The sequence below is a fragment of the Contarinia nasturtii genome, unplaced genomic scaffold (genome assembly GCF_009176525.2).
Source record: "Contarinia nasturtii isolate CC-2019 unplaced genomic scaffold, AAFC_CNas_1.1 Cnas_scaffold_530, whole genome shotgun sequence".
NCBI classification, from domain to species: domain Eukaryota; kingdom Metazoa; phylum Arthropoda; class Insecta; order Diptera; family Cecidomyiidae; genus Contarinia; species Contarinia nasturtii.
The window spans coordinates 26,144-50,764 of record NW_022197883.1 but is presented as its reverse complement, the minus strand read 5'-3'; the positions used below and the strand labels follow the sequence as shown (position 1 = coordinate 50,764).

Genomic DNA, 24,621 nt, shown 5'->3' with positions numbered 1-24,621 from the left:
AAAAGGTCCTCACTTTCTCGGCGAAAATCCCTAGCAAATCGAAAGAATTTTCGGCTGTCGTCTGGGGGGTAGCTCTCCGACGATTTAGGGGGGGGGGGGTTATCCGGGCTTACATCCCCCCTGTGCCCATGTTTGGGTATAACAATGAAACCATTGTTTACGACAATAACAAATGAAAATTTGAAATATGACAGTTGTAGAAACATCTTTCAAACTTCAAGAATAATAAAAAAATAAGATGAAAGAATGTGAACAGCAAGAAAAAAATGTATTTCGTGTGGCATTACAACGATTCGTGTGCATAGTTACTGTAAGATGACTATGGTATAGTGGATTATTGCATGCGCTAAGAGTCGTATGGTCTTGAGTTCGAATCTGTCCAATTTTTTTTTAAATTTCATTACGCCCTTTCGTAATTGGCATAGAGTTTTGTCCGCCTTGAATGACCCTGTTCGGAGGGCAAAGGTTCATTTTACTTTTCCGCACACATAGTGTATTACTTTTCCACACACATAGGTAAGGTGAAAAGTATTGTAATCGGTCAAAATTTTGAAAACTTCAGAAATATGTTTTCTGGACGTTTCTGAGGTCAGGAAACCCGAATCAGGCCGTTTTGAGCATGGTTTATGTTAATCTGTACGTCGTACGTTGTACGTCGTACGCAAAATTTGTTACCAAGATTGCGCTCATCGTAGAAACTTAATTCAAAATCTGACGTAACAGGATGATTGGGGGTCCCGAGGAATAGAAATCATTAGCTTTTGAGCGACTTTGGTTGATGGAAAAAAATGTCATGCCTGAAGTGATACCTATGAAAAAAAGTCCAATTTTCGTCCAAAAGTCATACTTAATGTAGACTTAAACACTCAAAAATATGTACTGGGCGGTTTTTTGGCACGAGAAAACCAAATCCGAGGTTAGTTTTGAGATACAATCAATTTTTGATACAGTTTCCTTGAAAGAATCACAAAAAAAATTGAATTTTTGTATGGGAGCCATAACTGTATGCTACCTTAATGGTGTGAAACTTTGCACGGTCTATTTTTTACACAAAAAAATAACATTCTGAAAGTTTGAAGAAATTTCAATCAAAAGCAAAGTTTCACACCATTAAGGTAGCATACAGACATGGCTCCCATACAAAAATCCAAAATTTTTGTGACTTTCGTTATGAAAAGTGTTTCAAAAATAATTTCTATGGCAAAATTAGCGTCAGACATATTTTTTATAGTGTTTTGTTAGAAAATAATAGAATACTTTCAAATGTCGTACAAATGAGTTCATCATGAAAGTGTGAAAAATCTTTTCTCGGGTACTTCTGCTATTAAATTAAAGAATATTTTGTTGCCAAAATTGAAACATATTTTTTGGCCTCAAACTTTACGCCGCTTGAAAGGCTTGAAAAATCTAAAAAATATTATTTTGAACTTTCTTAATAAAATACGCAACTACCACCGTGCGGAAAACTTTGTCTTACTCCCGTAAGACTCTTTATTTATATTATTTTGACCCCCGCCCTCCGAATTGGGTTATTCAGGGCGGCCAAAACTATATGCCAATGGAAACTACATTGATATGCGTAACTTTCATGGGAGGCAACACGTATGCTCATTTGAGTCATAAGGGGTGAATATCCCATTGTGAAGTCACAATGAAATGAGGTCACAGCAATGAAATCCCTACTACCGTGCTAGATGGTGTCGACACGAGTGGACGGATTTTTAAATTTATTTGATCGACGCCATGTTACTATACTCGTCCATTATAACGTACATGTAACAGAAGAAACACACAGTCCATGTCCACGCTAGTGGACATAAACGATTTGAACCGTCAATGTGAACTAGTTCGAGTATCGAACTTTACATAGGATAATATACGATGAATATGGATTACAAAGTCTGTTTCAAAATACCGTCACCAATGTCGACACCATTTGGCATCAAAATTTTGACACTAAAAATACGTGTTATTGTTGTTGTCGTTTCATTGCTGTGAATGAGGTAGTTTCACTTTTCGACCCGAATTAAAGGTTCAAGTTATAAGGAGTAAATTGTAGGTCAAGAGAGATTGACAATGTATGGAGTAATTTTTTACGAGGAATCGGGGTATGGACCCAATTTCGGGGTATTTTTCGAAATTTTCGTGAATTTTGTAGGGGGACTCCCTTGGGGGTGATGGGAGGGGATGTAAATTGGCCTAAATGAAATGTGCGGATAAAATAAGCTATATCTGGCCATACATTTGAGTGCAAAATTCTGCACCCAAAAAGTGGAAAATCGACTTTGTATCATCTTACCCTAATGAGGGGGCTCTGAACTATTGATTGACTTTACCACATAGGTCTCCCGTCTGTTCCATTTTACGACTTGCACAGTGTTTTTGATAAATCCATGTTGACTTTCATAAACAATGTCCATTAGATGTTTATTGATATGGCTTGTGACGATCGAATCAAGAAGCTTTGAGATGATACATTGCAGAGCTACACCACGGCAATTTTCAATTTTGTTTCTGTTTCCGTTTTTATATACCAGGCGATGTATGATGTTTTCCATATCCGTGGTACAATACAGGTTGGTAGCGACTCTCGTAGCAATAATGTGATTGGCGTTTGATTCATCATTGGATTCCAAACAAAGTTTGATGAATTTATTTGGAATTTTATCTGGAAGTAACGATTAGTGCTCACTCACTAGCTTCTCGATGATTTCAATTGGTGTGCAGATATCACGAATTCTCAAAATTTAATCTTTTTCATAAATCACAGGAAAAAATTCCGCAATTAATGTTGGGTCATTTATTCAAACTCCCAGATACTTTCATGAGTTAAATCCTCACGTTTTACTCTTTTTCATGTTGATGTACTGTTTCTTGGATCATCATCGATCAATGTCTTCATTAGGGTGGAATTATTTTTCAAATTTGCTTTCATATCTCGATGGCCACTTGGAAAAACATGCCTTATGACCATAAAACCTCCAGATTCAAGATATGAAAGAATATCTGGAGACCTCCAGATTCAAGATATGAAAGAGTATTCAAATTTATATTTCCCAACCCAATCAATATCATGCAGTTTTTCATTTATAATTGTGAAATCTGCTTTGTTGCAGTTTCAAAGCATTGTTCAAAGTGACTGTTTCATTGTATTTTATCTCTATTGCATTGTGATGGCTTTCGTGATTTAACAGATGAAAATCACTCATGAATCATTGAAACGATTCAACATCATTTGTCCAAATCAAATTGAGCCTAATTAAAAATTAAGACCCAGTCTGAATCATCATCTTCATCAACAAAGCAAATCAAACATGGCAAATCATCATTAACATCTCCTGATAAGATTATAACATTATTTTTACTCAACATCGACTCTTTATTCCCCTAGGAAAAACTTCAAAGCTTTGAAGTCCACATTTTGAAGTAAAATTGGTATCCATTCAAACGCTCTAAAAATGAGTATTCGGGTTTTTTTGGCATGATAAGATCGAATAAAACGCTTTTTATGCTATGAAATTAGATTTTAATACACTTTTACCACACGTTGAAATTTTTGGTCATTTTAGACCATTTTGGATACTTTTTGTGTGGTGAGTGTATTCAAACCCAATTTTATAGCAAAAACAGCGTCATATTTGGTCTTTTCATGCCAAAAAACCCCAAAATACTCATTTTCAGAGCGTTTGAGTGGATACCAATTTTACTTCAAAATGTGGACTTCAGAGGGGGATGACCAATCAATTTTTCTTCAAATTACTAAATTTTTTTAAACGAATTGTTTGGCTTAACTATACTCGAATCGTACTATATTGCATGAATTCAAAATGTTACTAGGGTATAAACAGCCGATTTTGGTTTTCCGGAAAACTCTCTAGGACCATTGTGGAAAAACCTGACATGTTAGAGAGAAACGCAAAGTGTATTATTATTATTTAACGGCCACTGCTTGGACCACCTAACAAAATCTTTTAAATGTTTTTAATAAATAAATCGATGAAAAATATTTCTTACTCTACTCACTCTATTCACAAAAACGATTTCGGCCCTGATTAAAATTCATAAAAAAAAGTAAACAAGTCTTATTGACTTCAACAACAATCTTACCACGGTTTTCGTAAAGTGTCTTTGATACAAACGTGAAAAGTCATCAAATTTTAGTTCACCACGAGATCCAGCATCAATTTCATTGAAATATTCCAATAATTTTTGTGTTGAAATTTTACAATTTATACGAGAAAAGAATGATTTCAGCTCCTTTATAGTAATTCTATGAAGAGTAATTTTAAAATGGTTATTGTTTGAACATAAATGATTTAAAAAATGCTTACGTTTCCCGAGAATTTTCTATATTGTAAAACTCTTTCCGGAGCCATCGCTCCATTTCCAATGGATATGGTGATGATAATGTGTCGCTTACCTAAAGATCAGTGAAAATTAATAGAATAGTAGGATAGTATTATATATCATGGGATAGTATTATATATCATGGGATAGTATTATACATCATGGGATAGTATTATATATCATGGGATAGTATTATATGTGATATCAACCTTTTTTATCAGTATATAGGGGTAGGGTATAATGGGGGCAAGACAAGAGATAATGTATTCACCGCCATCACCTTCATACTTTATACGATAGTTTGTTTGCGTTCATATTCGTTCTATTGTGCATTGTTTGAATATTGAGAATTAACTGGCCCCCAACAAGTCAACTCATATATCAAATAGTTTGTGTTATTACGTTTCAGTGCATAATACCAGAGCCACACCACTATCACTGTGCGTCACTCAAAATGTGATGGAGACGAGACCCAACATTTTTACATAATTTGGGTATGCTGGTTTCAATGGCATCACCCGTTTTTTTCTAACACGTCAGGATTTTTCACAATTTTCCTAGAGAGTTTTCCGGAAAACCAAAATTTGCTGTTTATTATCTAGTAACATTTTGAATTCATGCAATATCCAAGAGGGGTGACCTATCAGGCGTTGTGGTACGGTAGAGTATAAACAGCCAAAACGGGTGATGCCATTGAAATCAACATACCCAAATTATGTAAAAGTGATGGGTCGATGGAGATGAGTTTTTAAAGTTAAAAAATGACGCACAGTGTATTTGATATACCAATTAGAAAGAGCGACAACAACAATTTGAACCAATTAATTATATGCTTACAACATTCAATGATTATTATACAAAAAAAATTCCAAACAGTGATGACGTAATGTGCTCAGTTACCGGACAGCACCCAGTTATCGGACATTTGCATTGTATTTAAAAAAAAAAACGAATTTATACTCGAATATTCAAAAATTTATATATATAAAAAGAAAGCTCATAGTTTTTTCGATTAGAGTGCATAAAATTTTATTTTTTGCATTACAAATGAATATCCTTTTGTCATCTTTAATTTCAGCATCATTGAATTTTTTCTGTCATTTGCGCTTAAAAACGAATTTCAGTCACATGAGTTGCTCTATGCAAGTTTGTAAAAAAATATTTCAAACTATATGCATTAGTGTGAAACTTCAAATTCAAAGTAATTAAATATCGTACATTTAATTTTAATTGTTATATAAAATCAATTTTATAAATTTTCAACCTTCTTTACCTGTCCGAGAACTGGGCAGGAAAAAGTGTCTTATTTATGGTATTTGCCCATTTATCGGACAGGTAGATCAGTTCAAGTGAACATTCAAACAGATTTTTTTAAAATTATTTCAATTTTTTATGCAGCAGTAATTATATATTTTTGAAACGATGATTCTGAATTTTTTGAAAAATATTACAATATATCGAATTAATTTTTTTAAAGTGTTTAATTTGACGTTTTTTCCAATGTCCGATATCTGGTACATTTTCATACAAAATCGTAATGCCCAATTATCGGACACGATATACGCTCTTATGTTAAAGAGTTCTTCAAACAGAAAAGATTATTCCACTAAGTGAAATGTTTACTTCAATAATAAAATTGTATTTTAATTTCAAAATATTTTTATTCAGTGAAGTTTTCTGATTATTTTTATATAATGTTTAAACATATCTCTCCAAAATTATCGCGTTAATTTATTTCTGTAAATAGTGCCCAAATTGACATTTCTTTCATTAGGATGAATACAAGATTTCGAAATTTTGTCGAAAAATACAATATTAAATATTTTGAACATATTTTCCAAATAATTAGGTTTTTATCGCCTATCGAATGAAAAGAATTCCATTATTTTTCCGTTCACGCTTTTCTTTTATTTTCTGAAAAACTATGTCCGATAACTGGTATCAACTCTGTGTCCGATAACTGGTACATCACCCAAACACTACATGTCCGATACCAAGGCACGTTGACTTGTTTCCGTTTTTTGTAAATAAAATGAATAAATTAAAGGCTTTGTGGAATATATAGACATATTTTGAGAGAGAAATGAATAACGTAGCGATCTACGTAAAGAGTAATAAGAAATATAACATATTTTTTTCACTAAAATACTTCAAATTCAAACAAGCTTCTTAGGTGTCCGGTAACTGGGCACATTACGTTACTAATTTAATTCACGTTTGTAGTTATTTTTGTATAAAAAGTGCGTCGAAAGTTATTTGTATAGTTAAACTAATATCATATTCGGTTTTCTCCTGAATACAGTAAAAATATATGTAATAAACGCAGGAGTGAGATCACAGTGACGAAAAGTTCACCTTACGACATTTTTTTTAAACAAAATTCGTGAACTATGTCTCGGCAATTCCATAAAGCGTCCAATCGTTTTTGCAGGCAAAGTCACCGGTTTCTCTCAAAATTGGCATACACAAACTCGTTTGGGTAACAAACTAAAAAAAATATTTTTCAGCCCGATCGGGTGAATAATAGAGGATACGCAATATTTTAGAAAAATGAAAAAAGGCATTTTTTGTAAGAGCAACAAATCAGAAACGGCTCGAAAGATTTTAAAAACAAGTATACCGGTAATAAATAGAAGGATGGAATATAAAACATTCCAACACTTTGACCCCCAGATTTCGGTCAAATTAAAGTGAGACTAACAAAATATTAGGTTTTCATAACTCCAGTTCCGTGTGAAACGTCAAACACGGGCAATATCTTGAACTCACGAAAGAGAATTCACTTCTCAAAACACAAATTGAAAATCTCACAACGAGTTAAAATAATACTACATGGGCTGATAAGTTCTTAGAATCGAACTGTAGATGGCGACACAAGTGAATATCCATCTCATTTTTAGGAAGAGCCATCCTTTTTAGGAATGCCAACGGAATTTGAGCCAAATCTGTTCTTGAACTCGGAAATTACAACTGTTGGAAGGGACCAACCTCCAGTTTTTTCTTAAAATGCAAAACGAATCAAAATTCATTTGTTAAATAATTATAAATTTTTGTTTCTTATACCTATCAGTGAAACCAAAACCATTTAGAAGTAGTCTATTGAGTTTGCATGTGGTCGTACAGACCGAAGTAATTATTGCCTCTAAAATGGTAGTTTTTGAAGAGATGCTTCAATAAATCCAAGATTTTGGCATGAAAGACAGCACTATTCGCGTGAATAATCTAGACTAGATCCCAAGGATTCCGTACAATAGTTTTGGAAATTTATTACTTCAACTTTTGGGTAAAAAAAATTCACTCGCAACGAGTTTCCGTATTTACCCAAAGTGGAATCAAGGGGCGACTTTATAACGATGTTGAATGGATTTTATATAAGCGTGGCACAGAGAGCACTACGAATCCAAATGACGTACGCGTACTGATTCATACTTTAATATGTCACACAGAGTACGACCATAAATACTCGCCTCATTGAAATACTTATTTTTTATGAAAATTCATGTAAATAATATTTACAACACATTTTCTAAATTTTTATTTAAATTGATATTTTTCACTAATTTCTTTTAATCATATTTAATACTTGTGTATAAAATATGAACAAATATGCAAAACATTTTGCTTCAGCCTACAGCTCTTTGAAGGGAAATCTACAATTGGATAGCTCGGAGTTTGAAAATATTAGCAACATTTGTGCTGAAATATCACCGATTGAAATAACTGAAGAGCTTGTTGGACAACAAATTGACATGCTTCCGGATGATCTAGTCAGTGGTCCCGATGAAATACCAAATAAATTTATCAAGCATTGTTTGGTTTCATTGCGGGGGCCAATCACAACATTGTTAAGAGAATCTCTTGAAACATACACTGTACCACAGATTTGGAGAACGTCTTTTGTCAGACCGGTTTACAAAAACGGTGACAGAAACAACGTTCAAAATTACCGTGGTGTCGCTCTTCAGTGTATAGTGTCAAAAATTCTAGATTCGATCGTCACGAACCATCTCAATCAATATCTAAAGAACATAGTACACGAAAGTCAGCATGGGTTCATCAAAAATAGGTCAACGATAACGAACTTGGCAGAATTTACATCGAATACGATAATCAACATGGGAAAGGGACATCAAACAGACACCATATATTTGGACATCGCAAAGGCTTTTGATTCTGTGAATATCAAATTATTAATTCAAAAGCTAAACATCATGGGATTGAATACACAGCTGTTAAAATGGATCGAATCGTATTTGTCTGGACGCAGACAAATAGTCAAGATAGCAGATACCAAATCTGACCCAATTGAAGTAACTTCTGGTACTGGTCAAGGTTATCCCATTGGCGCAACTTTGTTCATTATGTTTGTGATAGATCTACCTTTCGTCGTGACCAAATCTTGCATCCTTTCATTCGCTGATGATACCAAGATTTCAAAATGTATAAAATCAGAAGATGACTGCATTCATCTTCAAGAGGATTTGGATCGTGTGGCAAATTACTATGAGCGCAATTTATTAAAGTTGAACGTTAACAAAACAAAAATAATATCATATCATCGTGGATCACTGAAATATGAATATAATTACAACATAGATGGCGTGCAAATTGAAAGAGTAGAGGTAATAAAGGACTTGGGAGTATTGCTTGATGTGAAGATGAATTTCAAATCACACATCGAGCATGTTGTTGCAAAGGCAAAATCAAGATTGGCTTGGTTAAAATTCAACAGCAGGGATTTTGTCGACCCATGGACTTTAAAACGCCTTTACTTTACATTTATATTACCGATTATTGAGTATGGATCTGAATATACGACAATATGTGCAAAAGAATAGAGTCAATACAAAAACAATTTTTAATATATGCTCTGAGGAGAATGGCCTGGAACGATTTTAGACTGCCAAAATACGAACACAGGCTACTATTTCTGCAAATGATTACTCTTGAGGAGAGACGCAAGATGGCGCAAGTGTCTTTTATTTTCAAAATTATTCACGGAGATTTGAAGTCAACTTATGTTTCAAACAGTATGAAATATTACGATCCAGCACATGATACCAGAGCAACACCACTATTTGATCTACCAATTAGGAGAACTGATTACACAAAATATGAGCCAATGAATTATATGCTTACAACATTCAACGAATTTTATACCAAAAAATTGCAAAACAGTGATAAAAATTTAATTGATTTAGAAGTAAATTTATCAAAAGTAAAACTGAGAATAGAGAATTATTTAAAGCAAAGCAGATAAATACAAAAATTTGTTATGGATTATAGAAATTTTAAGCAGTTGAAAAATTAATTTATGAAATTTATATTATTAACATGAGAGGAGCAATAATTTTACATTTTCTCTCAAAAATGCTTGATAAAAATCAAATTGTATTATATTATGTTTATTTAATTAAATTATTTTCAATAAACCACCAAGGCGAAGGAACGCTGTTCGGTGCAGTTATTATTATAATTGTTTTCATTCAAAAATCACCAAAAATTCAACAAAAAAGTAATATTCTAGAGGGCAGACATGTGGAGTAGGATTAGACTTTTAGTGTAAAGATTTAAGGGATTGCAATGAAATAGCAAATTCCATTTGACAATTCTTTTGACGTTTATTGATGGATTAGTGGAATATAGCGGAATAGCAGAATTAGCATTTTTGACGGAAACGGTGCATGGAATAGGAAATATATTTTCGATTTCACATTTGTGTTTTTGGATTAGTGGAATAGCTGGATTAGTAATTTATATAGTTGATTCGGAATTTATTCTTCTGTGTCTCCCCCCAGATAATATTATGAAAGTTTTAAGCAATTTCAATGCCTCACATACAATTTTTTTGTTTTTAGCTAAAAATCGAACATTTTGTATGAGGAGTCCCCTTATTTCTAAAATTTCTTTTTTTTGTGACACTATGTATAAGAAAATAAGATCCATAAGTTTTCACTGTGATTAGGTTTATTCCCGATGTTTCAGTTTCGATGCGGAAAAGTTAGCTTACGTATGTAAACCTCTTTATCTTTATTCGACTAAAATTTCTAGATTGTTTAAAATGTGTAAAATAGCTTTTGACGCTGTGGATGTACCCACATTTAATGTGAATATATGCCAACTCAATTTCTTAATGAAAATATCAGATATTGGAAGATGCTTTAATAATAGGTATTTGTATCGCTTACCAAATATCGTAGCCCACGAATCCAGTTTTCACATTCCTGTTCAGACAATGCTATAAAAATAAATTTTGAAACAAAAAATATAAGTATATTAAATTTGAATTCTTAGTTAAATTAATGAAAAGCTCATACCTACTACAGAAAGCGAACGTAATTTAAATTCGCTACCGTAATAAACAACAAAGCACTTTGTAAAATCCACGCATTTGCTTTCGTCACTCCACTTTTCAAAATCCTTGGATATTCTACCAACTCGAACCTGTTGTTTCAAAAGAATATAGTATACGTGCAACGGATTTTATTTATTTATTACCTCTTTAATTTCTCGTAAATCGAGAGATCCTTCAAAATTTTGTGATGTTCGATTATAAGATGAATTTACTGATGACCATATCAACTAAAAATACTTTCAATTAGCTTCATCATTATATTAATATGTACCATTCCTTACTTGACGAGTCTCACGGCGTAGCATTAGAGTTTTCTGTTCTGGTCTACGACGGGGGTAGTACTTTGTTATAATTGTACCTCGTTCCAACATACAAACGGTTTGTTCCATTTCACCCAAGCTAGGTAAACTAAGGGTGCTAAAACAACTTTGCTGTTTATTGCCATCTGAGTTTTTGGAAGTCAACATGTTGTCGTTTCTCTTCATAGCCAATTAATTTTTTTGAACAAGTTTCTTTTGGAATTAGAATTGAAATAGGATTTGGGTTTCAATCAGATATATTATATTCTATATCGTTTTTATATAACTTTAACATTTAAAATTTGTTTATTTACTTTCTCTTTAATAATGGTGAACATAATTTCATTAATTATTTTGTTTATAGTTCAACAAGTGGATTTCAAAACTTTTTTCTGTGCGCTACGTGAAGAATCAACTCTCGCCTATTTTTTCGCTAAATTTAAATACTTCTTCATAATTTTATATATTGTTAACTTTTGTTGTTTATTGTGTTTGCAATGACTATTATATACATATATATAAGTGAATGAAATTTTAACCAATCTTTACAACTACTATTAGATATTTATTCTCTGTCAACCTCACTTAAACATGAAAATGTGAAAAACCACAAAATAATACACTTTACCAATTTGTAATACTAATCCATTATTCAATAAGGAGATATATATATAAATGGTATTGTATGTGTTTTTGGCTGTCAAATCAACTTTAGCTGATAACATAACCAAAAATATTTGACACATTTCACCATGCATATTGCGTGACAAAATTCAACTATTACATTTCATTAGTGGCAAGAAATATATTTTGATAAAAAAATAATTTTTGTGTTTAATTTTCCAAGAATTGAGTGAAATGAGATCTGTAGGATATTTAAAACAAAAGGGTATAATTTTACGCCTACTCACATCTTCAAAATTACCAAGGTATCTTACTCGATAAAATTTAACCTCTCAGCACTAGTTTATGGGAAACTAGTTTTCTAAGAAAAAAAAAACATTTCTAAATAATATATTGTATTTTTTTTCACCATTTACCAAAGTGTTATACAATGTAGGCGACATTTTTCAAGCTCGGAAAATGAGAACGTACAATCGCCAGAGATAGATGATTGTCAAATCAAAGCTCTAACGGAGAAAAATAACGAGTTAATGGTATGTGGCATTTAATCTATTATGAAATTACCTCCTAACTATTGTACTGTTTTTAGGATAAGTATAAAAGAGCACTTGCTGATGGAGAAAATTTGCGATTACGTCTGACTAAACAAATCCAGGATGCAAAAATGTTTGGTATTCAATCATTTTGTAAAGATTTATTAGAAGTTGCAGATACACTGAAACAAGCAACAATATCTGTACCAAAAGAAGAAATTAACGACGAAAATCCCCACTTGAAAAATTTATACGATGGATTGATACTGACAAAAAATTCCTTGGACCAAGTATTCAGGCGCCATGGTTTAGAAACTATAGAGCCGTTAAATTCCAAATTTGATCCGAATTTACATGAAGCACTTTTTCAAAAGGTTTGTTTGCTTTCCAAGTTATTATTATTTAATTATTTGGTTTGATCATTTCTTTTCCATCCAAAAGGAATGTAATGATGTTGAGGCTGGAGTGGTTGTTGAAGTGACGAAAATTGGCTATAAACTGCATAATAGGTGCATTCGTCCTGCACTCGTCGGTGTTTCCAGAAACTAGTAACATTATTCTTCAAAGTGATCTTTAGGTCACATAATTAGTTGATATCAATTGCGTTAAATTATATTTGCGTTAAATTAACAATTGAACATAGTTTATATGCAAAATTTCCAATAAAATTACAAATTCCAACGAAAATTCCTCGCTTTATGTGCTTTTTCACTTTTATGCAATACAAAATGTTGACAGCATGATATTAGTTTAATGATAATTGAGGTTAGGTTTGATTACAAAAAAATTGTTGTGTTGATGACAAAATGTACTCGATAAACATATTTCATTTATTTTTCTTTATTACAAAAATACGATTACATACTATAATACTCGTACAGCGGCAAGGCCGCTATTCTGTATATATACGCCTAGTAAAATAACATACCCAAGGAATAATCTGTAATGCAAATTCACCCATTACCAGGTCAAATTTGAACCCGGATTTGTGTGTAGTATCAGATATTTTTACGGTTGCCATAGCGTAACATTCAGGTGTGAATACATGGAAAAGAGGAACGACAATCATTAGTATCAATTGAATTGTATATGAAATATCATTTTTTTAAATTCAAAACTTTACTCACCGTTGTACTGTTCTTATGAACGCACAACAAGGCAACAAGATTTGTGTAACACATATGGTGTCAAGCCTAGCTAAGCTAACTAATCGTTATAATATTTGTTTTATTTGATAATTTATGAATTCAATGCTGCTGCTTGTCAGTTGACATTGTTTGGTGGTCTTCTCAACGAATCAGGCACTAGTACGCCAAACATCCGACAAAGTCCTGTATAATTTGAAGCAAAAACATTAAAAAATGAATAGACTCTATTTTCAATTGATTCATACCTTTGAGCATAATGCATTGTGGATCAGGGCCGGTATTCTAATGCCACTTTCCGATCAATTTGTTCGGAATTATTTCGAAAAACATATTTCTATGAATGAATATTGTTTTGAATAATATTGTAGCACATAACGAGAATAATAGTCGTTATTCATAAGACAAAAAAAAAATAAACAATATTCCACTTATTTTGTTCGGAATTATTCCGACACCTCTTTCAACAGTGGAATTATTCCGACAATATATTGAGCGGACTATTCATTTGAAACTTATATTTTTTTGTCTTTTCAACGTTTGGCGTCAAATATGTACACCAAAAGTACCAAAATATAACTTTAATAGAGCTCTACATTTGTCGCCAAACATTGAAAATATAAAAAAAATTGTTACACACTCAAAATATTAGCTACAGTCAGGCGCTGAATCGGACTGAAAACAATAGAAGTGGTTGTTATAGTGATTGTAGTAATGTGAGTGTTAATATAATTATAACAATAATTTTTATTGTTTTCACTGAGCTGAGTTGTTTATATAAACAAATGATTCCGAACGATTTTTGTGGATTGTTCTAGAATACCGGCCCAGCATCATCATCCTGAACATTCAATGGCCTATTTTTGTAGGTAACATTAACCTGTAGTAACATTAAACGTCCATTCCGAAGTATTTCGTCCATATCCTGATGATTGCCATTGCAAACTCGAAGCTTAATTTCCTTCCGTCCTCTTTGTAAGGCACGTTTGCTAACCGTTGCCACAATCATATCTGGTAGACTAGCGACTGGGTCCGGTAGTCCAGCAATCGGTTTCGTTTTGCAATGCAGTGATGAGCATGTTTGTGATGTTCCCCATTCATCTTCCATTTTCATCACTGAAGTTACTAAGTTTCTTGACGCTCACCAAAAATTTCCGAGATCCTGGACATCTTTTCCGTCTCTTCAAACCAAATGGCCGATTGGGTGGCATTGACGGCATGTTGTTCAAAATCCAGTCGTGAATATTTACAATGTACCATTGCCATTTTGAATAACGCGGTGATGGTGGTCTTCAGATGATTCTTTTCTTCGATATCAAACCATCCAGCTAATTTTTTCGCCTCTTTTTCTCTTCGTTTCTGTCGAGTTTCCCAGTAGAATCACGTGTTTGGTATTGTGAAGTTTTCCTTCAAAATTCAAAATCATATAAACAATAAGTTTCGATTCAAACACATTTCAAATTAGATTTCAAAATATCTCACCTCAACCGGCCGTTCATCAGTTGTTTTCCGGATGTTGTGATGCGTTATGGCCAACCACGTTTTTTTCATTCGGATCGATGCCAATAACGTATTTCTTGCCCACAAGATTGTTCGCCTGTAAGTGCAAATTTTCGTTGCACGCCCGCTCTGGTTTGGTGTACAGTACCGATACGGAAACACTATTGGTCTCGATTTGATGATGGAATTGTTTGGATCGTTTGCCCAATTGGTTGATTTTATCGACGTTGAACAACAAATTCCATAGTCCATCTCGATCATGATCTCTGTAGTATTTTTCGGGGTATTTATTCAGCCGGTTGGTATCAGTATTCAGGAATCTGGGCACCACTTTTAGCTTACTTGCTAATTTTTTATACAAATCTCTCATATCCAATCGCACGTACTTCAAATGATAATCGCATAACGGTACAAGAGCAAAACTGTTTATTTTCCGTGGGCGATTGTTTGTTGGCTGTTGAAATTTCGGATTGTTACGGAATATTTCGTGAATGGTATTCCATTGTGCGGTATCACTGTGATAAGCTGCTATCTGACGTTGAACTTGTCCGAACAATCACAACGATTCAAACCAATGATCTTTTACAAAAAATTTCATGCATTTTTCGCGTTGCCATCCAATTGCGAACAGATCATCCAATAAAATGTTGGCCTTTTCTATTCTTTCCACATTACCATTTGTCAAGTCGTTGGATCGATATGGTAACATTTTGACATTTCTGATGTCGATGCCATCAAATCTCGGTCCATAGATGTTGTGATTGCGATACCAGCATCGCATTCGAAAGAATGACTCAAGTCGATCTTCACACCAAGTGGTAAGACCAGTTTTCGTATTTACGATGTGCTGTTTGACAAAATAACGAAAACCATTCTCCAACTTTTCCTTGCTTGGCCATTCGAACTGTTCATCACTGAAGTTTTCGACCATGAACCGAAACTCTGGCGGTATGGGATTTCGGCTATTATTATTGTAAACATTTTCGGCCAATACAGCATTGAAGCAATCGAAGAAGAACTGTCGACGATCCCGTCGCAAAAAGAATTGACGATCTTCATTATCGAGTGCTTCATTCACCTTGAATAAAATCAAAAGTGAGGCCAATGAGGCAACTTCCGTCATTTGAAGACTGCGCTCAAACAATATTTGCGTCACAACTGCTGCATGCTCGGGTCGAAGTATTGTTTGCAATCCACATTTTATTGCAACGAAATTATTTTCTTCTTCTCTTTCGTCATCGTATACCGGCGAATCGTTGTTATCTCTTTTTCTTTTCATTCTCGAAGAACTGATACAAATAAACGAAAATAAAAAAATACACACAAATTTAGAAAAAAAAATGCACCAAATATAGCATAGATCACAAACACAATAAGATAAAAACACTTCTATCACAAATCAAATGAAACAGTAATCAAGAACGCATTATAAATATCACGTCTTACCTCAACAAAGTGACTCTGTATTCTAAATCGAATGATGAAATTTATTTCCAATGTGACATCAAATATTTTCCCGATCGAAATGTTGTTGAAATATTCACAGTAAATTTTATCAACACTCTGTTATTTCGAAACTAAAACAAAAATGAACACAAAACCAACTGTGAATATATCCATTCCTCAGCGAACAGCGTTCCGAACACACAAAATCGTTGAAATTGAAATAACAATAAAATCAATTGATCGCCCAAACCACGCTACAAACACTCACATCTAATTCTCAAGAAATCCTCTTAAAAACAAAACAAAGTTTTATTGTAAACAAAATCGTTTGGTGCGATTGTAGTTTCAAACTGACACGATGCGAGCATATTTTTAATATAAATGAATATCGTTGGATTTGGTTTGACACATATACACCGCGCCAATCGAAAAATGTCAGAAAGATGTTAGTTGCATCTCGAACATTGAAAATACTAATTCCACAAATAAAGAAAATTAAATGCAATAAATGACGTATAAAAAAATAGTTCTTCTGCAGAGTTTTAAATTAAATTATGCAAATCTCTTTCCTAACAAATTGTTAATTTTTTTATTCGAGCGTAAGATTTAGATTTTCAATTTAAAACCGAATGGTTGTGTTCACATTATGTTGTCAAATGAAATATTATTGGAAGTGAAAGAAACAAGTGGATCCATTCCATTGGAATTGCATATAATCTCCGTTCCATTTGACACGAAAATGACCACCAGAATGGGCCAAAACGTTACATTTTTCAACGTTAGAATGTCCTCAAAACATTACAAATTCGTTAAATCGAATTATTTTTTTCTCTTTGAGCTCATCCACGGTTGGTCTGAAACTAAGTTTTCGTAGGAGAAATCTTTTCTTTTCCTCCTTTTGTTTCTTTTCTTCAGCTGGAGATTGACTTTTTAAAATATTGCGCTCAATTAATTCTTCCGGGGTAGGTCTCATTGATAGTCGTCTTATCAATTTTGCACCAATTGCCTCTTTTGATTCTTGTCTTTCATTCTCACTTTGCATATGTAAAATATTTCTATTAATCAATTCCTCCATGTTTGGTCGCAGTGACAACTTCAATGAAAGGCTTTCTTTTCGTGCTAGTTTAGTTGTGGATTTATCACTCATAGGAGTATCATCGCGAAACAATATTGGTCCATCACTGTGATCACTATCAGTACTTGTATCTTCGCGAATTACAAAAGGATGAGAATTTTCTTTATTCTCTAAATTGTTCGATACTCCCAAGCCAAAGCGAACAGGGTGGTTTCTATTGTAATTGAAAAAAAAAATCATTATGAATATAAAGAAAACAAATTCACAAATTGAATGAATTTTTTAATTTAGTTTTCACAAGTGTAGACTTAAATCAATACTAATAATAACTGCACCTAACAGTGTTCTTTCGCCTTGGTGATTTACAAATATGTGATGATTTGGCGTATGTGTCATATCTATTTTTTTTTTTTGCAAATATTCAATTTTTGGCCATTTTTGATCACAGGTGGTATACGGGGTGTTTTTTAACAGAATCACGTCATTCTTAGCTTATTGGAGAAATGCATGTCATGCTTTGATTTTTTCCTCATAGATCGAAAGCGCACTCAATTTTGAGCCGATATGCACATTTTGAAACGACAACATTCTTTTATTTGGTGAAAATTGGTAAAGGTGTGAACTTGGGCGGCCACCTATATTTTAATATCTTAGTAATCAACTGCAATGTACTAGGTTTTTACTTTGTTTGTTCACTTTGACAACTGATTTTTATATAATTCGGACCGGAGGAATTCAATGGTGGTAACCGTTTTGAGAAATTAGTTCAATTTTTTTAGATTTTTCGGCTTGAAACCATTCTTTTGGAATAATATTTCGAAAAAATTGGTTTTTATTCGATTGCAATGAAAATTGGTATTTGGGGGTTTTTTGATAAGGGAAAACCGAATATGACATTTATTTTGCAGTAGAATTCGTTCATGGTACATTTCCTATACAAAAATTTTCATCTTTTGCCATTTTGAAAATATTGACGGTAACCAAAATCAAATAAAAAACCTCTATCGAGGTGAAGAACGAGTGACGAAACCAAAATTTGAAACACAAAATTTCTGATATCAATTTTGTGACGAAAATAGTTGGTAGATATATTTTCTGTGTACTGTGAATATAAACTTAATATACATTTGTTTCAAAACGGTCGATATTTTATTCAATTTTGTTTGGCTAGTCACAGAGCATATCTACAGAGTCATTGGAGTACATTTTGGCCTATAAAATACTTCAAATGTTAAAAGTAACATTTTTTGTCCTTTTTGGCCATTTTTGGCTATATTCGCGCTATCAAAGGCCATATCGTGCAGACAAGAATTTTTAGGGATATAAGCTATGCGGCATTTTAAAGCTTAGACTTGGGCCTAAAAATCGGTGAAAATTTCAAGTGACCATCAAAGGCTAGTTTTCGAGCTAATGACCATTATGTGTCCGTCCAAACGGTAACTTTTTGGTTTTTGGCCAATTTGGCCACTCCAAATTGAAATTTTTGGTCCTTAAATGGCTTTATTCGATAGCTCACTTCAAGACCTTTCCAATGATATGCATATGTCTGGGGGGGTGTCAAGTTATGGCGCTTCGGTGACCATAGGAAAAAAAGTCGAAAAGTGACTTTTAGAGGCCGGCCATGGCCAACATGGCGGCCATATCGAAAAGTGCCGGAACAAAAGTCTTAGTTTTGTGTGTACTTTAATCAAAGTTTCAAAAAGATCAGAATCGAGTACGCAAATCGCGGACACACATACCAAATGATTTTTATAGGAAAAACATATGAAATTTTTAAAATAATAAATTTTTCGAACGGATTGATCGAATTCGACGGTTAGGGGGTCGTTAGAAAGGTATCGAGCTCTAGAATTGTAATATCGATGTTTCAGGGGTCAACGACCTCATTTAGTGCCATCTATGGCCGTAGAACTGAATTTTGACCCTTTTCTTGAAAGGACCATATTTCGAAGACGGGTGGACCAATTTTCGAACTTTAATATTTTTTCTTGATCTATGGCCCAAGGGCTTTCCAACCATTCACCAATCGCGGCTAAAGGCCTTCCAGGTTAGAATTTGGTAATTATTTGGACATTACGTGTATATAATGTGGTTTCGTCACTCGCGCGAACTGCCGTCCGCTGTGATACTATCAAAACTATTGATATAAGTAAAAAACACTTCTTTCGAAGTTCCCAGTGTGACGCAATACTCTAAATCCAAAAATGGTCTGAAATACATTTTCAGTGACGCGTTCACTCAAATATGTACAAAATGTTATTATTGCGTCGCCTCTTTCGCCGCAAAAAATATGGAAACGTACACTCTTTGTGAAACGTACACTTTTTGATAACTAAACCGTTCTCCCATTTATTTAAAATTGTATATACTTGCAGCGGCTTAGTATTTTTATGGACATATTACAAAAAATAAAAATTGAAAATAATTGAAAATTTATATCAGACCATTTTTAGATTAGTATTGCGTCACACTGGGAACTTCGAAAGAAGTGTTTTTTACTTATATATTACATTTTAGATCTAATAATAATAATATATTATTTTTTTATCTATTTTAACGTTGAAAAATGTTACGTTTTCACCCATTTCGATGGTAATTTTCGTGTCAATGGAAAGTTGATTATATGCATGTATTTTATTTACATCTAGTCAATGATATTTTTTCAAAGCAAAATATGAACACGGATCAGAATAATACAGAAGTGTAGACATTTAGAAGAGAAGAAACGCCAGCATTGTGTAATTCGAAACCAAATTTTCGCTTTATCGAATGTATGGTGTATTTGTATCAGAGCATATACTAAGCATAGATATATATCCTGGATATTTTGTCAGTATCCGATATTCATTGGAGCCAGACTTTGAAATAGAGTAAAAACAATAGAAGTTATTGTTATAGTGATTGTAGTAATGTAAATGGTTTTATACTTAGACCTATAACATTCACTTCTATTGTTTTCACTCCATTATAATGGGTGGCTGCGATAAATATCGGATACTCACAAAATATCCCGGATATATATCTATGCTCGGTATATGCTCTGATTTGTATTTTTCACTGAGTAAACACTCTGTGAAGTTATACATTTCGGCTGGACTGCATACATCTTTGTAAAAATCCGCTTTTGTTAAACAGTAAGCCACAATGTATATTGTATATAGCTCTATCACTCTCTTTCAATACTTCTTTAATAAGTCATACTGTGTATGTTCTTGATTGTGTGCACACCAAATTCAAATCGAAACCGAATATTGTCACATTTCGTTCACAATTTGACGTTTCACAGTAATTTTGCATACTCAAGAGACAAGTCGTGATCGTAAATTTCTTTCATATAAGTCGAATTGTTGTGTGTGTTTGCAAAGAATAATGGATTATTCCCACCAAATTTTGCGTTTGACTTTGTTTTATATTGCAAACAACAAAGCATTCACAAACCTGAACAGTAAATATTCCAAATCAACTGGAAATTCGTTCGGCGGTTTTGATGCGAGAAGATTTAATGCGGAATAATGATGACGTTCAACTTCGGTCATTGTGTAATTTGGATCGCATCGATTTTAAAATGTGCTTTGATTTTAGTTTCATTTGGAAAACCGATTTCTTTGTAGTGTTTTGTTTGTTTAGATTTAGTGTGCTTGTGTTTTTTTTTGCATCGTCATGTGTTTATAAGTTTGCGTTCAACGGAGAATATGCGACGAATTTTGCGAAGCATTCAGAAAGAGAACATCGATATTGAATTAAACTATTGTTAATTTGTTTTTGTGCAGTGTTTTCCAATGGATTCGTATACCATCAGAATTATTGTTATTTTAGATAAATCTCGTTTCGATTTTTGTCTTCGATATGAATTTGGCCGTCCATTTTCCGATTGATTTTGTTTTCATTATTTAATATTGACAGAACTTCCGGAAAGTACGAAGCAGCAAATTTTATTCTCACAATCACATTCATTAATAAAAACAGTATAAAAGCAAAGCAAATATTGAGTAGTTCTTCAGAAACTATTCGAATTTTGATGAGGATGAACATCACCATGAAGTCAACATAGTTCAGCGAATTTAAATCGAATACAATCACAAAACGCCAATTTCTGCATTCAATTTAGTGATAATTATCTCGTAATATTCGGAAAATTTTCGGTAATTGTGAATGATCGATTGAGCCATGAGTCGAACAAGATCAAAAGACGATCAATTAAACAGGTGAGCGGTGTTTTCCTTAATATTTATTCTGTTTTACTTTTCCGCACACATAGTGTAAGGTGAAAAGTATTGTAATCGGTCAAAATTTTGAAAACTTCACAAAACATGTTTTCTAGACGTTTCTGAGGTCAGAGAACCCGAATCAGGCCGTTTTGAGCATTGTTTATGTTAATCTGTACGTCGTACGTTGTACGTCGTACGTTGTACGTCACTTGAACACTCAAAAATATGTATTGGGGGGTTTTTTGGTACGAGAAAACCAAATCTGAGGTTAGTTTTGAGATACAATCAATTTTTGATACAGTTTCCTTGAAAAAATCACAAAAAATTGAATTTTTGTATGGGAGCCATGCCTGTATGCTACCTTAATGACGTGAAACTTTGCACAGTCTATTTTTTACACAAAAAAATAACATTCTGAAAGTTTGAAGAGATTTCAATCAAAATTAGGGGTACCTCCCATACAACATTTTCAGTTTTTGGCTCAAAAACGAATATTTTGTATGGGAGGTACTCTTAATTTTGGTTGAAATTTCTCCAAACCCTCCGAATGTTATTTTTTTGTGAAAAAAAAAACCTGTACAAAGTTTCATGCCATTAAGGTAGCATACAGACATGGCTCCCATACAAAAATCCAAATTTTTTGTGACTTTAGTTATGAAAAGTGTTTCAAAAATAATTTCTATGGCAAAATTAACGTCAGACATATTTTTTTGAATGTCATTGAAAAATAATTCCATTGCTTAAAAAAAAGAAACGTTTGTGGTGTACTGCGGTTAAACAGTGCGGAAAAGTTCGTCTTACGTTCGTAAGACCATTTATTTTTTTTATATTGGTTTTTCGACACGATTTTTAGATTGTTGTGTGAACTGTTTTTTTTTTTTTTAATAATTATGTATGTTTCCCATGTTTTTGTTCCATTTACTAAATCTAAGCGAGAGGAGAACTGACAATGACAAAGACATCAAGAATCTTGTGGTAATAAAACAAGGACTCAAGTCAATCATCCGAAAAGAATATCGCGACAAAGTGATTCAGTTTTTGGATTATCGAAGCCACCGAATAACACTGATTTCATCACTGGCATCATTGTTGGCATTGTACAAAATTCGAGAAGCCATCGATGATGAGAACCGACAATTTCATCAAATGCTTTAACGACGTTTTGGCCAAAAACGTCGACGATGAGGAACTAATGTCGCCAGCTTTTCGTAACATTGTCGAGGCTAACATCGGTGAAGAAGATTTTGCAAGGCCCGATAAAGAATGCTTGGGAAATGATATCAATTATTTCTACCAAGATCACATTCGAAATTCCCAGACCAATCTCAACACTCATTGTTCAGAACATGTTGAATCGTTTTTTCAAATGAAACGCTGGTATTATAACATGAATATCAACTGCCATCAATACTATGGATCAAAATTCGACGGCATCGATATACGAAACGCAAAAGTGTACGCGACTAGTAACAAAGATCTGACACATGGTGATGAAGAGAGAACAAATAAGATGAACATTTTATTGTATGAACTGGAAAGAATCGGTTGGCGGTGTCAAAAAGTTCATAATGGACAATTGGTTCCGGTCACTGTCAATGGATTAGTGCTGGAGAAATGGCACCAAATCGGCCATGGGGCATAAAGAAGCGGAAAAGATGCCCGGGAACGCGTAAATTGGCAATCAGTTTCAAGAAACAAGAGCACACAAAGGTCAATTTTCAAGATGAATGGGGTACATCAATAATGTGTGCCAATTGTCACGAGCGATTTCCAAGAAACACCAAATCGTATCGCTTCAAAATTTGTCGAAATTGCATACCAAAACCGATTGTTGGACTACCACCGATAATTGTGACGAATTTGAGCAGACAAGAGCTTAAGAAAGAGCGAATTGTAGAGAGAGCAATCAATCCAGATCGTGGGAACATCGAGCGTTTAGTGCCAAAGATAAAAGTTATCTTCAAAACTTGGTCATTAACTCGAGAATACCATGAATTGGGTGATGCTGCACCAGAAGACATGATTGAGCACGTAGTCATTTGGCACCGTGACATTGTTGCCGCAAAGAATATTTTATTCAAAGGTATGTGCATAATTGTATATTGTATTAATATTTAATTGCGAATAGAGAGCAGAGCGTTAAGTGTTCAGTGTTCATATTAATTTATTAATGTTTTGTGTTTGTTTCTGATTTTATAGGAATATGTCGTCTTTTTGGCATACCATTGCCCGATTCGTTGAAGAGACCTGACAATCCACACCATGCGACCAATGTCAACTGATAGCAGCATAAAATCAACAATAATCATAAGAAGAATATTTTAACAATTTTGTTAGTTACTAGGCGTGAAAAGTTTAAATCCAAGGATTTTTATTGTACCCTTGACCGCAGTAGGGGTCCCTATTTATGGCTGTGCGGAATATAAAAGAACCCGTAGGTGAGTACTTTATTGAATTGATAGTTTAGTTTTGCATTCAATCTAACTGAATTGTTTTTTTCTTTTTTTTCCTTTCCATTTTGACGGTAAAATTGACTGAAACTACACACAAATCCAACCCCAATAGCTTGGATTGCGCTTTTCACATTGCCAAAAGTATACGAAAAAAACCACCAAATCATTGACATTAATTTACAAAAAATTTCAAATGTAGGTTTGTGAATAGGTCAGAATAAAAATCCGACTTGCATGCAGAGTGCAAAAGTAAAACACAGAGTTTTTTTTACATAGTTTATTTGTTGTAATACAACAACAATTCTATGTAAAAAAAACACTCTGTGTTCTACTTTTATACTCTGCGCACAAGGCGAATTTCTATTCTTACCCATTCAAAAAATTAATTAACTTTTTTTTAGGTTGAAGCGTATTATTTGAATAATTATTTTGATTTTTTAATGCTGTCTTAAATAAATCTGAATTCTGAATTATAATGTTTAAAAAATGCATTTATTCATTTTCCTTTTTTTGAAATTATAAAATACAATCAACCAACATTTACCGAAAGTAAATTAAAAAACATTGTTGTCAATTTACGTCTGTAAATATTAAATGTGTGTATATGTGTGTATGTGTTTGTATTTTTTAAAAAAA

General features: G+C 33.3%; 4 protein-coding genes and 1 long non-coding RNA gene across 6 annotated transcripts; 2 read left to right on the top strand and 3 right to left on the bottom strand.

Annotated features, from left to right (window-relative positions):
• Positions 1 to 3,998: 3,998 nt before the first annotated feature.
• Positions 3,999 to 11,603, bottom strand: LOC116339373 (1-phosphatidylinositol 4,5-bisphosphate phosphodiesterase gamma-1-like). The gene is made up of 7 exons (XM_031765209.1): positions 11,316 to 11,603; positions 10,984 to 11,214; positions 10,846 to 10,929; positions 10,665 to 10,791; positions 10,536 to 10,585; positions 4,332 to 4,420; positions 3,999 to 4,270 (listed from the first exon to the last, which is right to left on the bottom strand). Exons 2-7 carry the CDS (start codon positions 11,185 to 11,187, stop codon positions 4,060 to 4,062), a joined length of 765 nt encoding a protein of 254 aa, XP_031621069.1. The 5' UTR covers positions 11,188 to 11,214; positions 11,316 to 11,603; the 3' UTR covers positions 3,999 to 4,059.
• A 126-nt stretch (positions 11,604 to 11,729) lies between these two features.
• Positions 11,730 to 12,845, top strand: LOC116339374 (grpE protein homolog, mitochondrial). The gene is made up of 4 exons (XM_031765210.1): positions 11,730 to 11,930; positions 12,047 to 12,158; positions 12,215 to 12,532; positions 12,600 to 12,845. The coding sequence occupies exons 1-4, from the start codon at positions 11,860 to 11,862 to the stop codon at positions 12,705 to 12,707; spliced, it is 609 nt and encodes a 202-aa protein (XP_031621070.1). The 5' UTR covers positions 11,730 to 11,859; the 3' UTR covers positions 12,708 to 12,845.
• Positions 12,846 to 12,967: 122 nt separating this feature from the next.
• LOC116339372 lies at positions 12,968 to 16,306 on the bottom strand. Of its 2 annotated transcripts, XR_004200992.1 has the most exons (5): positions 16,250 to 16,306; positions 14,786 to 16,092; positions 13,552 to 14,710; positions 13,286 to 13,489; positions 12,968 to 13,098 (listed from the first exon to the last, which is right to left on the bottom strand). It is a non-coding gene; the product is annotated as an uncharacterized LOC116339372 (long non-coding RNA). The 2 variants fall into 2 exon arrangements; XR_004200991.1 differs by lacking the exon at positions 16,250 to 16,306 and having other exon boundaries at positions 14,786 to 16,126.
• A 718-nt stretch (positions 16,307 to 17,024) lies between these two features.
• LOC116339375 (phosphatase and actin regulator 2-like) lies at positions 17,025 to 20,000 on the bottom strand. Its single transcript, XM_031765211.1, has 2 exons — positions 19,898 to 20,000; positions 17,025 to 17,538 (listed from the first exon to the last, which is right to left on the bottom strand). Exons 1-2 carry the CDS (start codon positions 19,951 to 19,953, stop codon positions 17,040 to 17,042), a joined length of 555 nt encoding a protein of 184 aa, XP_031621071.1. The 5' UTR covers positions 19,954 to 20,000; the 3' UTR covers positions 17,025 to 17,039.
• A 707-nt stretch (positions 20,001 to 20,707) lies between these two features.
• LOC116339377 lies at positions 20,708 to 24,404 on the top strand. Its single transcript, XM_031765217.1, has 4 exons — positions 20,708 to 21,529; positions 22,465 to 23,615; positions 23,732 to 23,970; positions 24,098 to 24,404. Exons 2-3 carry the CDS (start codon positions 23,147 to 23,149, stop codon positions 23,812 to 23,814), a joined length of 552 nt encoding a protein of 183 aa, XP_031621077.1. The 5' UTR covers positions 20,708 to 21,529; positions 22,465 to 23,146; the 3' UTR covers positions 23,815 to 23,970; positions 24,098 to 24,404.
• The last annotated feature ends 217 nt before the right edge of the window (positions 24,405 to 24,621 follow it).